This window comes from Medicago truncatula, chromosome 4 (assembly GCF_003473485.1).
Source record: "Medicago truncatula cultivar Jemalong A17 chromosome 4, MtrunA17r5.0-ANR, whole genome shotgun sequence".
Classification (NCBI taxonomy): Eukaryota; Viridiplantae; Streptophyta; class Magnoliopsida; order Fabales; family Fabaceae; genus Medicago; species Medicago truncatula.
The window spans coordinates 22,256,499-22,271,911 of NC_053045.1; the positions used below are offsets into that span (position 1 = coordinate 22,256,499).

General features: G+C 34.2%; 3 protein-coding genes across 3 annotated transcripts; 1 reads left to right on the forward strand and 2 right to left on the reverse strand.

Moving 5' to 3' along the window:
* Positions 1 to 4,259: 4,259 nt before the first annotated feature.
* Positions 4,260 to 7,861, reverse strand: LOC120579931 (protein FAR1-RELATED SEQUENCE 5-like). Its single transcript, XM_039832697.1, has 3 exons — positions 7,796 to 7,861; positions 6,696 to 7,619; positions 4,260 to 4,277 (listed from the first exon to the last, which is right to left on the reverse strand). Exons 1-3 carry the CDS (start codon positions 7,859 to 7,861, stop codon positions 4,260 to 4,262), a joined length of 1,008 nt encoding a protein of 335 aa, XP_039688631.1.
* A 1,990-nt stretch (positions 7,862 to 9,851) lies between these two features.
* LOC25492078 (putative [ribosomal protein S18]-alanine N-acetyltransferase) lies at positions 9,852 to 11,161 on the forward strand. Its single transcript, XM_013600130.3, has 2 exons — positions 9,852 to 10,160; positions 10,788 to 11,161. Exons 1-2 carry the CDS (start codon positions 9,926 to 9,928, stop codon positions 11,015 to 11,017), a joined length of 465 nt encoding a protein of 154 aa, XP_013455584.1. The 5' UTR covers positions 9,852 to 9,925; the 3' UTR covers positions 11,018 to 11,161.
* A 1,905-nt stretch (positions 11,162 to 13,066) lies between these two features.
* Positions 13,067 to 15,055, reverse strand: LOC25492076 (protein LTO1 homolog). Its single transcript, XM_024781468.2, has 2 exons — positions 14,905 to 15,055; positions 13,067 to 13,891 (listed from the first exon to the last, which is right to left on the reverse strand). The coding sequence occupies exon 2, from the start codon at positions 13,867 to 13,869 to the stop codon at positions 13,459 to 13,461; it is 411 nt and encodes a 136-aa protein (XP_024637236.1). The 5' UTR covers positions 13,870 to 13,891; positions 14,905 to 15,055; the 3' UTR covers positions 13,067 to 13,458.
* Between the last annotated feature and the right edge of the window lie 358 nt (positions 15,056 to 15,413).

A 15,413-nucleotide genomic window follows, 5' to 3' on the forward strand; every position in this document is an offset into this window, starting at 1 on the left:
TTAGAAGCCATCAGAATTCTTCTTGCTTATGCTGCACATAAAAGCATTAAACTTTTTCAAATGGATGTGAAAAGTGCATTTTTAAATGGTTTTCTAAATGAAGAAGTTTATGTAAGTCAACCACCTGGATTCATAAACAAAGAAAAACCAAATCATGTTTTCAAATTAACAAAAGCTCTTTATGGTCTTAAACAAGCTCCTAGAGCTTGGTATGACAGACTTAGCACATTTTTAATTGAAAATGGTTTTTCAAGAGGAAAAATTGATACCACACTTTTTAGAAAAACACATAATACTGACTTGCTTATTGTTCAAGTATATGTGGATGACATTATTTTTGGTGCTACTAAAATAAAAATGTGTGAAGAATTTTCCAACCTTATGCAAAGTGAATTTGAGATGAGCATGATGGGTGAACTTGGTTTTTTCCTTGGTTTACAAATCAAACAACATTCAAATGGAATTTTTATAAGTCAAGAAAAGTATATCAAAGACATTCTTAAGAAATATAAAATGAATGAGGCAAAAATCATGAGCACCCCTATGCATCCATCTTCAAGTTTAGATAAGGATGAGAGTGGAAAATCTATTTCTGAAAAAGAATATAGAGGCATGATAGGTTCATTATTATATTTGACTGCTAGCAGACCTGATATAGTGTTTGCAGTTGGATTATGTGCTAGATTTCAAACATGTGCAAAAGAATCTCACTTAACTGCAGTTAAAAGAATATTTAGATATCTAGTAGGTACTACTGATCTTGGCCTTTGGTATAGAAAAGGTTCTAGTTTTGATCTTGTAGCCTATTGTGATGCTGATTATGCTGGAGACAAAGTTGAGAGGAAGAGCACAAGTGGATCCTGTCAATTCTTAGGACAAGCATTGATTGGATGGTCTTGCAGAAAGCAAAACACTATTGCACTCTCCACAACTGAAGCTGAGTATGTATCTGCAGCTAGCTGCTGCTCTCAAATTTTATGGGTAAGAAATCAGCTGGAAGATTACTCTCTAAGGTACACAAGTGTTCCTATTTATTGTGACAATACAAGTGCAATTAATCTTTCTAAGAATCCTATTCAGCATTCTAGGTCTAAACATATTGAAATAAAACATCATTTCATTAGAGACCATGTTCAGAAAAAGAATATTGCATTAAGCTTTGTTGATACTGAAAATCAATTGGCTGACATTTTCACAAAACCCCTTGTTGAGGATAGATTCAATTTTCTTAAAGAAAAATTGTTAATCATGAAAAATCCCAATAAAGATTGATTACTGATCACTAAGGGCCTTAAACTAAACCCCTTGATGTCATCTGATACAAATCAGATAGATCCATCTTTATCTCGCTCTCAATGTTCCTGAGTTCAGAATGTTCCTGAGTTCAGAACGTTCATCAGGTCAGAATGTTCAAATGATCAGAATGTTCATTGCAATATTCATACGACCAGAACAGTCACAAGTATGTTCATCTGAGTTTATCCATTCATGATGTTCTTGAAACTTTTTTTTAGAACCCAAATTCTGAGTCAAACAATCTCATGCGTGAGATCTTGTTTTGACTTGTTCAAAAAATCCATCCATAATCTTAAGCATTTAATGCTTGGTTATAAGAAGTCATGTTTAAGGTTTAACCACCATGTAATGGCTTAACCATCAAATCATCCAAAATCCATTCATCTTCCCAAACGGCTACTTTTTCCTTTCTCTCTCCTAGGCGTTGCTTTTTGACAGTTTTTCATCCTTCCCAATGCTAACTGTCATCATATCACTACTATTCTTTTTCTCTTGCACGTTTTGTCTATATAATCAGTTACCAACTCTGATTATTTCACTTCCATCTCATTTCCTAAAAATTCAAACTGCTCTGTTCTTCATTTTCTGAAAAAATGGCTAGAACCAAAACTACCCCAAGACTTTCCGAAGAACATTTTCAACCACCACCATCCAACACCGCTGCTGATCAAACCTCTGATCAACAACTTTTGAGTGAAACCCCTGTACGCACCATTCTTCAGGACGTAATCATTCCTGCTTCTGAAAATCCCAAATCTTCCAAAACCAGATCCTCTAAGAAACCCATCATCAAACCCAGACCAATACCTACCAGACGATCAACAAGGATGAAGAAACCTTTGAAGAAACCAAAGGTATCTCACGTGAATCTAGATTCTGACGAAGAAAAAGAAGATGATGAAGACTCTGAGGATGAAACAGAGGAAGATCCAGAAGAAGAGGATGAAGACTCTGAACAAACTCTTTCTGACGCAATGAAATCAGTAAAAGCTTCCTCAAAAAGGGATAAGGAACTTACAAAGATAATACTTCAAAGGAGGAAGGAGATTGCTGCTGAAGCTATGCCCTTATCTGAGGAAAAGACCTCTGAAGATGAAGAAGCAAGTGAAGAGGAAGTATCTGAAGAAAAGGCTGAAAAAGAAGAAGAGAAAGGCTCTTCTAAGAAGCATGGGAAAGGTAAAGATATTACCAAACTTGCTGCTACCTTAAAAGCTTCAAGGGCAGAAAAGATTGCTCTCAGACCAATGTGTAGAACCAAGTATTTCAACCTTGAAAGTCTGGAAACCAAGGCATGGAATATGAAGGAGTTCACTGAACCTCAAGGATGGACCAACTTCATAACTCTTCAAGAACACACCTATGAAGACTTGGTCAGAGAGTTCTACACCAACCTATCAGTTCAGGAAAAGAAGAATGGAAATGAGAAGTTTCTCATATCATCAGTCAAAGGTGTAAAGATCAAGATGACTCAGGAATTTGTCTCTGAAGCATTCAAAATTCCAAATGAAGGTAATCAGCTATACTCTAGCTTCTGGTTTGATGAATCTAGAGTTAACCGTAACAAACTCATAGTTAAATACACCAAAGAAAATCACACCTTTAACTCCACAAACCTGGAAGATACTCCCAAAATTCTTCACAACATGATTAGGCATTGTCTTTTACCTAGATGTGGATCTTTTGAACTTGTCTCTGACATAGATCTTTGTTTCATCTACCATCTCATGAAAAAGATTAAGTTAAATCTGTGTTTTATCATTATTCAACACATGATTGATTCATGCCTAGCCATAAAACAAACATCTGCTGGACTACCCTATGGAATGCATCTCACTTCCATTTTTCAAAAGGCAAAAGTGCCCCTTGAAGGAGAGAAACGCAAGCTGGATTTTATGACCTTTTCTTCCAAGACCTTAGGTCAACTCCATATTACTTCATCCAACATGCCAGCCTCCAAAACTTCTGGACCCTCTGGATCTGGTAAAAGAAATTCTGATCAGAATGTTCAGAAAGCTGTGAAGAAAAGAAGGGTTGAAGAGATTACAGATACCAAAACTCCCTCTCCACCAGCAGAAAATACTGAGTTTGGTACTCAGAATGTTGATGGAGAAACTCAGGAAGTGGCTGAGCTCTTAGCTTCAAATATGAACATTGAAGAAGAAGCTCAAGATATGGAGTTCTCAACTGGATTTGATCTCAATATTGAAGATATCAACATTGACTTCAATAGTGAGTTGTTTCAAGATGGACAAGAAACAACTCAGCAAGCTCCAAAAGGTCAGAATGTTGAAATTCCTGCTGTTCAGAATGTTCAGAATGTTGAAACTTCTGTTGGTCAGAATGTTGCAGTGTCTAAAGCCCAGAATGATGAAGATATTCATGTCATGGCTGATCGAGACAATCAAGAGCTTGATGATCAGCATGCCTCAAATGAACTTTCTCCAGATGGCCAGCTGTCAGTTGATCCCATGCCTTTGGCATCAGGATCTCTGCCCTCTGAGGAGGTACAGCTCATGGCCCAAAATGGTCAGAATGTTAACCCATCATCCTCCACCATGGATTCTGTTGCAGGTGCTACCAACTTCTTGGTCTCTGACCTTCCTACTCCACCTTTCATTCCTTCCTCCACTCCACCACCACAACAAATGAAGACCACCACAAGAAGCAAACTTCCAAACATGGCTGCTTTATTTGACTCTCTCAACACCTTTGTGTCTGCAAACAGAGAGCAAGCTGAAGCCTCTGGTCCTGCTGAACCTGCTAAGCCTTCAAGAGCAGAGAAGATAGCCTCAAGGGCACTTAGAGTCTCCACCAAGACCCACAAAATTGCTTGTGTGCTGGCTGACTGGACTGTCAAAGTCCATGCTCCTGGTTTGGCCATTCCACCTCCAGTATTTGATGACCCCTCCATCTTTGAAGCAGAACCCTCTTCTGATTCTGGAGACTCCACTCCATGAATCTTTTCAGAAATCCTCCCTATCCTTTTTGCAGATGACAATAGGGGGAGAAGCTTTAGGATTCAAAGTCTTTAAGTTTTTTTTAGTTATAGGCCCTAAGTAGGTCTAGGTGATCAATTGATATTGGAATTTATAAATTCCATCTTTTGCTTTTCTTGATCACATGCACTTTGATTTTCTTTTTTGTTTTTGAACCATCTTTTCATGTAATGTACTTCATGTTATATCAAATGAATGAATATTGAATTTGGTTCAGTCTTGCATATTTTTACTTTATGCAAAAGATTATGAAATTGAGGGGGAGCTTTTTAAAGTTCTTAAAAACTCTGCATAATGGATTATAAAAATGAGGGGGAGCATTAAAATAAATTTTTTTTAGCTCTGTTATATAATCAAAATCCTTAATCCTAAATCATAAGTTTATCATCTTCAAAAAGGGGGAGATTGTTGAGGCAAAATCCCTAATTAATTTTAAAGATAATAAACAAATATGATTAAAGAATTAATGGACTTTGATTAATTCCTTGGTATTTAACTTGTGCTCTTGAGTGCTTTCACTAAGACAGGAACAAGGTTTGAATCATACCAAGATGCATAAAATCAAAGGACATTGAATCCATGAACTAATTCTAAAGTTCAGAAAGTTAGTTCAGAATGTTGATCAGAAAGTTGATCAGAACGTTCTGATGAGAGCTCAGAAGCAACCCTGTTCAGAAGCAACCTTGCTCAGAAGCAACCCTGTTCAGAAGCAACCCAGTTCAGAAGGTTGTTCAGAACCCAGTTCAGAAGGTTGTTCAGAAGCAACCAGTTCAGAAGCAACCTAGTTCAGAAGCAACCAGTTCAGAAGCAACCTAGTTCAGAAGGTTGTTCAGAAGCAACCAGTTCAGAAGCAACCTGTTCAGAAGCAACCTAGTTCAGAAGGTTGTTCTTATACAAGCCAAGAATCTCAAGAACTGTGATCAAGGTCATGCAAGGCACATGTGACATGAATATATGTCCAGGAAAGTACATTTGCATGGATCAATCAAGCAATAAAGGCATATACAAGAGTTATGTCAAAGAAGGCATTCAATGTTCATTTAAGACTATGAACATTGATGTACTAGGAATATTTCACAAAGGAATATCATCCTAGATGTTATCATCACTGCTCTTCATTATTGTTTCACTATTAGGATTTGATTACATCAAATGATAGTCTTACAAATCATCCTAAGTGAAACAGATGGAACATTCTGATGATCAGAATGTTCAAGCTCAGCTCATGCTTACTTTATGAACAGTATAGTAGGTGAAAAGCAAAAAGCAAAAGCAAAGCAAATCTGTCATCTCCAACAAGAGATAGACACGTCTGAGAGTTGGTACTGATCAAGGACAACACAATCTCTCAAAGCATGGGCATGAAGATGCAGAATCCCACTAAATCCTCCTGCACCGGTTCCAAGACAAAATCTGGGAAAGGAACATTCTGATGTATGAAGAAAAGTCCATACATTGGTTATTGTCCAGAAATTCATATGAAAAGCATATGCATAACCCAGAACTTCATGTGTTCATTCATACATGATGAACCCAGATGAAGAACATGATGAACCCAGATGAAGATCATCATGAACACAACAACATTCTGATGTTCATCAGAGATCAGAATGTTTGCCCAGAATTTCAAGTTAAAGCTTGTGGGACCCAGGACACATGGCATAACACCATTGGACACCCTACAACGGCTATATGAGCCCAAAGACTCTATAAATAGAGGGCTTGGCCTTAGCAAAATATACACCATTGCAAAGCATACAAGAAAACAACTCTGATTTTGTTTGAAGCTTTTGCAAACTGAAATTGATCAATCTCTAAGTCTTTCATCAACTTAGTGCAAATCAATACTCTTGTTATCTGTAGGATAACCTCTTCTTCTTCTTCTTTCATTGTTTGTTTTACAAACACCCAACTTCCATACAAATTGTAACAAAGTCTCATCTAGCTTTTAGAGGTCCTAAAGTGTTAGGTTGAGCAAAGGTTGTAAAAGTCTAAGTGGTTAACTTAGCAAGAAGGTGCAAGCCTGCTGAGGCTTAGAGAATACAGGAGTGTAATTGTTCAGGTGAACAAGATTGTAAGGTGCAGGACTTGAGAGGTTATCTCAAGCATCTTAGTGGAAACTCTCACAGGATTGTGGGGAGTGGACTAGCCCACATTGGGTGAACCACTATAACTCTTTGTGTGTTCTTTCTTTCTTCTCTATACTCTTTTATTTACAGTATACACAACACACACTTACACTTATACTTTATTAAGCAATTTTGTTTATGAACTTCAGAACATTCTGAAGTCAGAAAGTTAACATAATTCCAAGTAAACAACTTGAGAATCACTTTTAAGTTTCAGGATAATTTTTAAAGGGTCACAATTCAAACCCCCCTTCCTTGTGACTATTTTATCTACTTCAATAGTTTGGCGAATGCACTTCTGAAATTGATTTTTAAACTCACTATGTTCATGATAGATTTGGTTCAAGTACTCTGGAACTTTCTTCTGAATATGCCACATACAATAGTGATGATTCACCTCTGGAAAAACCTGTGCAACTGCATTAGAAATAGAAGTGTCTTGATCAGTGATAATAGTTTTAGGACTAACTCCATCCATTGCTTCTAACCAAGTACGTAGCAACCAAACAAAACTCTCTTCAGTTTCATCCCATAACAGAGCACAACCAAAAAGTATAGACTGTTGGTGATGATTAACTCCCGTGAATGGAACAAAGGGCATTAGGTATTTATTTGTTAAGTATGTTGGATCAAAAGTCACCACATCACCAAAATATTTGTAAGCCATTCTAGACCTTGAATCAACCCAAAAGCAATTTGCTAATTTACCTTCTGCGTCCATTTGAAATGCATAGAAAAACCCAGGATTCTTCAACTGACAATTCTTAAAGTACGATAACATCAGCTGAGCATCTCCATTTTCTAATTGTTTTTGTCTCTTCACAGTTAAATAATTAATAACATCTTGTTGGCTAAATCCAACATTATCAACACCACCACTCTCGCTACATAACACTGATGCTATTTTACTAGGGCCTATACCAGAATCATCAAGCACATCAATAAGTTTTTTTTGCACTTTGGTTTTGCTTCTATGTACTCTAAGAAAGTGTGAACTGTTTGGGGAAAATAGTTCATGATTATGGTCTCTTACAAATCTAGAAACAGTCCACCTATCTTCACTTTTCTTGATATACAACAGTGCCTTGCATCCTACCCTTGTTTGATCATGTACAATAAGACTACCATTTTCTTTTTTCAATTTTTTTTTGGGATCCAAACCCCTCCTTAGAACAAAGAATCTCTTGACCAATTTACCCTACCATCCGTTCTTGATTTAGTAACACGACCCATACGAAAGCTAAAACCTTTATTCCTCGCGTACCTTGTGTAGTATTTCTTTACATCTTCAATTGATGTAAACTCCATTCATTCAAAGGGCTCTAATGGGAGTTCCAATGGTAGTCTATCATTGAGAGGATCTGCATCACTTGCAAGCATATCATCTGAGCCAATCATGTTGGTATGTTCATGCATATCTGTCATTTCTTGATCTGTCATTGTAGCACTCACAATCCTGTTATGCTGAATAAAAATTCAATGTATTGACCATATTTAAAAAAGCAAAGTTAATCGAATGATAAGAATATGCAAATAGAATTTATTTTTTGAACTTAATAAATCCACAAACATGTTTAAATATGAACAACATTGCCAAACAAAAATCTTTGGAGAATGCAAAATGCGTAATTGAGTTTTTCAAAAAATAAAAAATTGTAGAACTAAAGAAACCAAGTAACTGAAGATGTGGTTAATTCACCTGTTTATAAAACTTCCATAATCTTCTTCAAAGACGGTTCTCAGGTCGTAACGGCGGTTATTTATTGAGAGTTGTGTTCGCATCGTTCACACGAACAAAAGAATGTAGGATATTAGAGATATTTGATACCTTCAATTGAAAAAAGAGAAAGAACTGATTGAGTTTTGTTGTATTGAGGGAGAGAAGCAATCTTGTTACAGAGTTGGAAGTTGCTGGAACGTGATGAAAATGTTGCACGAATGTAACAACCGAATTTATTTTGTTCTTTTTTTTTTTAATAATTTAAATAACACATTTTAAAAGGAAATGATGTGGCACAATACCATTGGATGATTGTGTAAACTTGCTTTACACAGACAGTGCACCACAATTAAACTCATAAGTCAACACATCTATATTAACTATACTTATTGATTAATGTCTCTCCTACTAAACATAGTTTTTCTTTTTTGCCGCCATGTTATTGGTATGAAAGGTGGGTTCTCCCCTCTCTATTGAATTTTCTCCATAGATAAGAGTCAGAGATCGAAGACATGGCCACTTGTTTAGGAGGTCCAAAACTCTTGCCACTTAAATCAATTCATTGTTAATAAATTTGTGCACATATTTTTTAAAGTTTAATGCAATATAATTATTGTTTGAGGAGTGTCAGGTAAACTCTATTTTAAAGATTATCTCTAATACTCATTCTTTTATTGGTGGAAATTCATGGGTCCAACCACTTTATGCGCGACTCATTTTTAAAATAGAGAATTCACAATGACTTACTCAATAAAATAGTTAGTGTTAAAGAGAGTGTTGAAAATAAAATGTTACTAAAATTCTTACTCTTTTATCAATAATATATTTGATTATTTATCGTAAATAGGTAGAATGAAATAATAATACTAAGAGATCGGGTATTATAGAAAATTACAAATACCTTTTCTTATAAAAAATACAAATAATTTTATCAAAATTGATGTTTTAATTTTACGATAGTGAAAAATATTAAATTGAGGGATTGAGTAGTTTAACAGATTTATTTGACTTAAAGGATAGTTGAATATCTGATTTCAAACTAACACGAAAGAAAAAAAAATAAGGGTTAAATATGTTTTTGGTTCCTATAAATATACCAACTTTTCATTTTAGTTCCTCTAAAATTTTCCTTCAACTTTTAGTCCCTATAAAATTTTCAATCTTTACTTTTCGTCCCTCGCTTAAAGTAAACTCATATGTAGAATTCATATTTTTAAATAAAATTTTGCAGAAAAATGTATAATATTATAAGGATCTCTCCCAAAAATATTTAGAATTTTTTACCAAAACATGAATTAAATATAAATTTTTATATTTTTAGCGATAAAAAATTCATATTTAATTCATGTTTTGTTAAAACATTCTAATTTTTTTTGTGAGTGATTTTTACAATATTCCATAAATTTCTGCACAATTTCATTAAAAAATACAAAAATTTACTTATAAATAGAGACCAAAAGTAGTGATTGAAAATTTTATAGAAAGACTAAAAGTTGAAGGAAAATTTTAGAAAAACTAAAACAAAAAATTGGTATATTTACGGAGACCAAAAACATATTTAACCAAAAAAATAATTTAACAACTAATTTAGTCCCTAAACTATCACCCTCTCTTCAATTTAGTTTTAAACTATAAAAATATAATAAATAATTTTTAAACTATATAAAATCGGTCAATTTAGTCCATCAAATATCTGAAAATCTATCAATTTAGTCCCAAAATATTGTCACCAGCGCAGAGAAATAGAATCAAAAGAATCCATTTAGCTTACTCACGCACGAGTGATGGCAAATGTGGAGATTTTAGAACTTGACAGAAACAATAGTAAAGTAGTGGAAGAGATAGTGAAATTGGAGAGAAAGATATTTCCCAAACACGAATCACTTGCTTCATTCTTTGAAAATGAACTCAAAAAGAAGAACAGTGGATTGCTTTATCTTCACGTTGATGCCCAACTTGCAGGTTATGTCATGTATTCTTGGCCTTCTTCATTGTATGCTTCTATCACCAAGCTCGCAGGTTCCATCTTCACTCTTTTTTATGCTCTCAAGTTATGCCTATAAGCTGTTTGAAAAATTGTCTAAGTGTGTTTTCGTGTTAGAAAATTTAGTGACTCAAATTTATAAAATATCAATATATTTAAGAAAATATTCATTAACTTTTGTAAGTGCAACTCGGTTGGTAAGCTTGGACATTGGTATGCAGGGTTCAGGGTTCGAACCTTTAGCTTTAGCTCAAATCAGTTGAGTTATCTCCCTTAATACATCAACTTAGTCGTTGGATAATTACTCTCTCCTATTATCTTTCAATAGTTTAGAGACTGAATTAGTGAAAAAATGAAAGTTAAACTTTTATAACATACTAAATTGATTAACTATCTTTTTAGTCTGAAGATGAAGTGACAGTCACCACATGAAATTCACACACAACTGAAAGGTCTTGGGTTCATACTGGATGAAATGTCCAACCTAACAGTATCGACATTGTCTGTTAGGCTACGATTAACTATCTTTAATATAAGAGAATAAATAATAATTCTGCAAATTGTTCAACTCCCAACTAATGAAATGCTTGTATTGAATCCTTTAATTTGTTGGTTAATCACCATATGGGTATGTAATATGGGATGTTTTGGTTCTTCTGTAGTGAAGGAGCAATGGAGGAGGCAAGGACATGGAGAGGTTCTACTGAAAGCGGCAATCGAGAAATGCAGAACAAGAAAAGTTTCGCGGATAATGCTTCACGTTGATCCGTTGAGGACCCCTGCGCTGAATCTGTATAAGAAGCATGGCTTTCATGTTGACTGTTTGGTTGAAGGCTATTACTCTTCTGATAGAAATGCTTATAGAATGTACTTGGACTTCGATTCAAATTGAAGGAGAAATTCAACAAGCACTTTTATATACATTATCATGGTCAATTCAAAAAACAAATTTGGAACATTGTGTTTGTAACATGGTCAATTCAAAGAACAGATCTGTAATATTGTGTTTGTTTGAGCACTAATGATCTATAAAGTACGAACACAGATACGACACTAACACATTAACACATAACAATTTTTTAAAAAAAAAGAGGTATCAAACACCAAACACGTCTTCCATCAGAAGTGTTGGTGCTACAAAGCTAACGATAGACGAGCATAAAGTGTTAGAGAGGACTCGTGTAACTTCCACAATTTTCAATGAAAAATTCATGTAACACCCACAATTTTCAATGAAAAATCAATTGGAAGAAATTTACTTTGTTGCTAAAGAGGAGCCAGAGAATCGACGCGTTTAATATTTAGGGTTAATAGTGTTTTTGGTCCCTGTAATTTTTTTTTTTTTAGATTCCATCCTTGAAAAATGAAAATTCTTTAGGATTGGCCCCTCACCCCAATGTGTCAGCAGAATTTCCTACGTGGCAGTGACTTGTCAATTTCTTTGTTTTTTTTTAATTTTTTTTTTCATGCCACTCGTGTAAATGAACGCCACTCGGCATTTGTGATTTTTTTTAAAAAAAACTTAAAAATTTAAAAAAAAAATGGAAAAATTAATAATGATTAAAAAAATTTGGTAAAATAAAAAATAATGAAAAAAATCTGGAAATATTTAAAAAAATTGTGGAAAAGATTAATATATATTGATATTTTTTTCCAGAATATCATATTTAAAAAAAAAAAATCGAAAAAAGATTAATCATATTTAAAAAAGCTAAATTTTCGAAATAAATTATGGAAAAGATTTAAATAAAACTTCTTACTTTTGAAAATAAAAATATGAATTTTTTCCAGAATTTTTTAATTTTACCGGAATTGAAAAAAATCTTGAAATTTGATTTTTTTTTTAATTTTTCCCGAATTTTTTCATTATTTTTCTTTTTACCAGACTTTTTTAATCATTTTTTATTTTTATTAATTTTTCCAGATTTTGTTTTAATTTTTTAAGATTTTTTTTTCGTTTTTAAATTTCACGTTTTTTAAAATTATATTTATAATTTTTCCAGATTTTTTTCATTATTTTTTAGTTTACCAGATTTTTTAATCATTATTAATTTTTCCATTCTTTTAAAAAAAAAATCAGTATTTTTATTAAATTTTTAAATTTTTATTTTAAAAAAAATCACAAATGCCACGTGGCGTTCATTTACACACGTGGCATGAAAAAAAATTGACATTTCATTGCCACGTAGGATATTCTGCTGACATTGGGGTGAGGGGTCAATCCTAAAGAATCTTCATTTTTCAAGGGTGGAATCTAAAAAAAATAAATTACAGGGGCTAAAACCAAAAGTGCATTATATTGCAGGGGCCAAAAACACTGTTAACCCTAATATTTAATCTCAAGTAAGCTAGGATACCACGGTCTCTCTTATTATTATCATACACATTTAATTGAACTTTTTCTGCAAAATCAAACCGAAATATGTGAACACAAGATCAACACAAAACCTACCAAAAAAAAAACTTATGGGTAGATTGGAAACTCAAATGTTATTGGTATGATTATTACCGGTGTCAGAATGCTCAACTTGGCTTCTGCAAGTAAAAAAAGCCAGACTGTGGCAAGCAGTGTTGATCTTAAGGTTCCTTGTGGCTTGTGATAGATGAATTTGATGAAGTGTAGGGTGAGAAAGCATTGGCAGTTTACATCGAATTGGATTACATACAAAGATCCCTTCTTTCTAAGTTCTCTAGCACCGAACTTCTAATGAAAGGCATGTCAGGTGTTTTATACCGACATTTGATTACATTCAATTAATTCATCTTTTAAATTTTTATCATTGTCGACGTATCAGTGATGTATCTCGTGTACATGCTTTGACTTTGGAAAAACATATAAGCTTGAAAATCTTATATGTTAAAATTCAGATGTGGAAAAATCATCTCTAACTTGAAAATACGCACAAAAATTAAGGCAGCATTTGATGTCAAAATTCAGATGTGCAAAAATCATCTCTAAGTATGTATGTCAAAGAAGTAACAATTTCATTCTTTGTTTTTATCCAACAGGATAAAGCTAAGAGGCCAATATGTTATAAACATGAACCATAAATATTAATCATACCTAAGGTTAAGTACTCAATACTGCAACTTACATATCCAACTTTAACCATTGTATAACTCAACCCTAACTTTTATTTTTTGCCGGACATGGATTCTCTAATGTGAAGTTTTCATTGGAGGAGGTCTAGTGCACATCCACACCATTCATTTCTTTTTAATGATTAGAACTGCACTGATTACAAGAAGTGGGGCTGAGATTTCACCGGACAAAAAATGCACTGGAGAGGATCTCTTCCCGTTTTGGAAACATAGTAAAAGCCAAACTGTGGTTCAAAATTGAGTGTCATTGGCCTCAGCAGGATAGCCATTATAGTGGAGCTTGACATGCAGCAAAGAACAAATCATCTTGAACTTGAGTCTGAGGCTATCCATAATCTCTTGTACTTGTAGATCTTCCGGATCCATCAAAGGGTATTTTTGAATCAAGTCCTTCATCTGGGCGATGGCAGTTTTGGCCCGAGAGGAGAAGCATCTCGGATCGATCTGTATGGCAGATGTCCAGATATGGATACAGCCGCTGTAGAAGCCAAGTTCCTCACCAACCTCAAAACCGATTTTGAGCCCAACCTGCTTCCCCTCGTCCTTGCCAGCAACGAGGCCATGGCTGTAGCCTTCATCATAGCCTTTCTTAAAATGGACCTCCTCGAAATTCACCGCAGAATCAAATAGGTCATCCATCATCACTCAACGCCCAATTCACAACCTGCCAAAGAGAATTGACACTTTTCAATTTGTCGTTTTTTGTTTGAAAAATATTATTTTGTTCGAGAAAAGGGGAGGGTATAGGTTATTTTCATTTATTTATGTAGGGCTGATCATGGTTTGGTTTGGTTTGGCAGAAAAACTGATTCAGACTGAAGTGAACCAGAATTTAATCAGAACAACCATGTCAACCAAAAATGATTTTCTTCAACCCAAACCAAATAGAGCTGGTTTCAAAATCAGTCCAAAACTGGTGAAGTTTGTCAGAACCAAATTAAACAACCAGTTCAAGAACGAATTCCAGTTTAAGAACTGGTTTGTCAGGCCCCAAACTGGTTTACATAAAACAAAAACCTTAACAAATCAATAATGTTAATCACAACATGAAAACGCTTAGAAATTAGAATCAATAGCTTTACAAATCTCATTGTAACATACTTTGTCACATAATTTATTTCCAACAACTTCAAGAATATCGCATAACAATAGTCAATAATCGCGACTGCATTTGCCACACACATGCGCCACCTATGAAGCATGGACACTCCTCGGATTAGGCGTGTCTTAGTGTCGGACATGTATCGTGTCCGACACCGACACTTGTAATTACACTGAATTATGCGATTTTTCAAATTATTACTTGTGTTGGCGTGTCAGAGTCCAGTGTCCATATTCGTGCTTCATAGTGCACCACTAAAGACTTAAATCCAAGTTTCTTTCTTTTTTCCGTTGACATGCATAACTAATCTTTACATTGTACGCATACCGATACTGGGTTCATGAACCCAGTACCGGTATGCGCAGGGTACTTCACCATTTTCTAAGTACCCATGCTTCAGATGAAACTGCGTAAACATCAATTGCAGAACAGGTCTATCATTGAATTTTCTAGCAACAACAGAACGACAAGTACACATTGAAAAAAACGATGAACACCAAAATAAGATGACAGAATTGTAAAATTCAATTCGTTAACTCGCAATTTTAAAATTAAATATTAAGAAGAATGGTCACCTGAGAAATCAAAGATGAAGATTGAGATATGGAAAACCCTAAGCTCTTGCTCTGTAATTTTTCCCCTTTGGCCTGACCTTCTCCCTTACCCAATGTACGCTTCAACTAAACTATAGTACCTTTATTTTCAGGGCCGTTCGTGACTCTCTTTTTGAAATATGCCTCTAATAAAATAAAACTTAATTTTTTTTATAGATAAACTTCATCGAAAAAAATTAGAATTATATAAGAACTTGTAAAATATGAAAGGAATTAAAAAAAAATTAAGTGAAAGAGGTGAAATTTATCTAACGATGTCATTTGGGTTTGTCACTCCTCTGTTGTGGAAAAGGGTAAAACAAATAGTTTATGCGAAGAAAAAAATGATTGTTGTGATTCTTTCTTTCATTGAAATAGTTTTTCAAATTGACTGATTAAATGATTATACAAATTAGGGATGGTTTGATAGGATCAAATTTATGTACAAAAAGGAGATCTAGAGCTTAGAAAAAAACTCAAACGTGTACCGA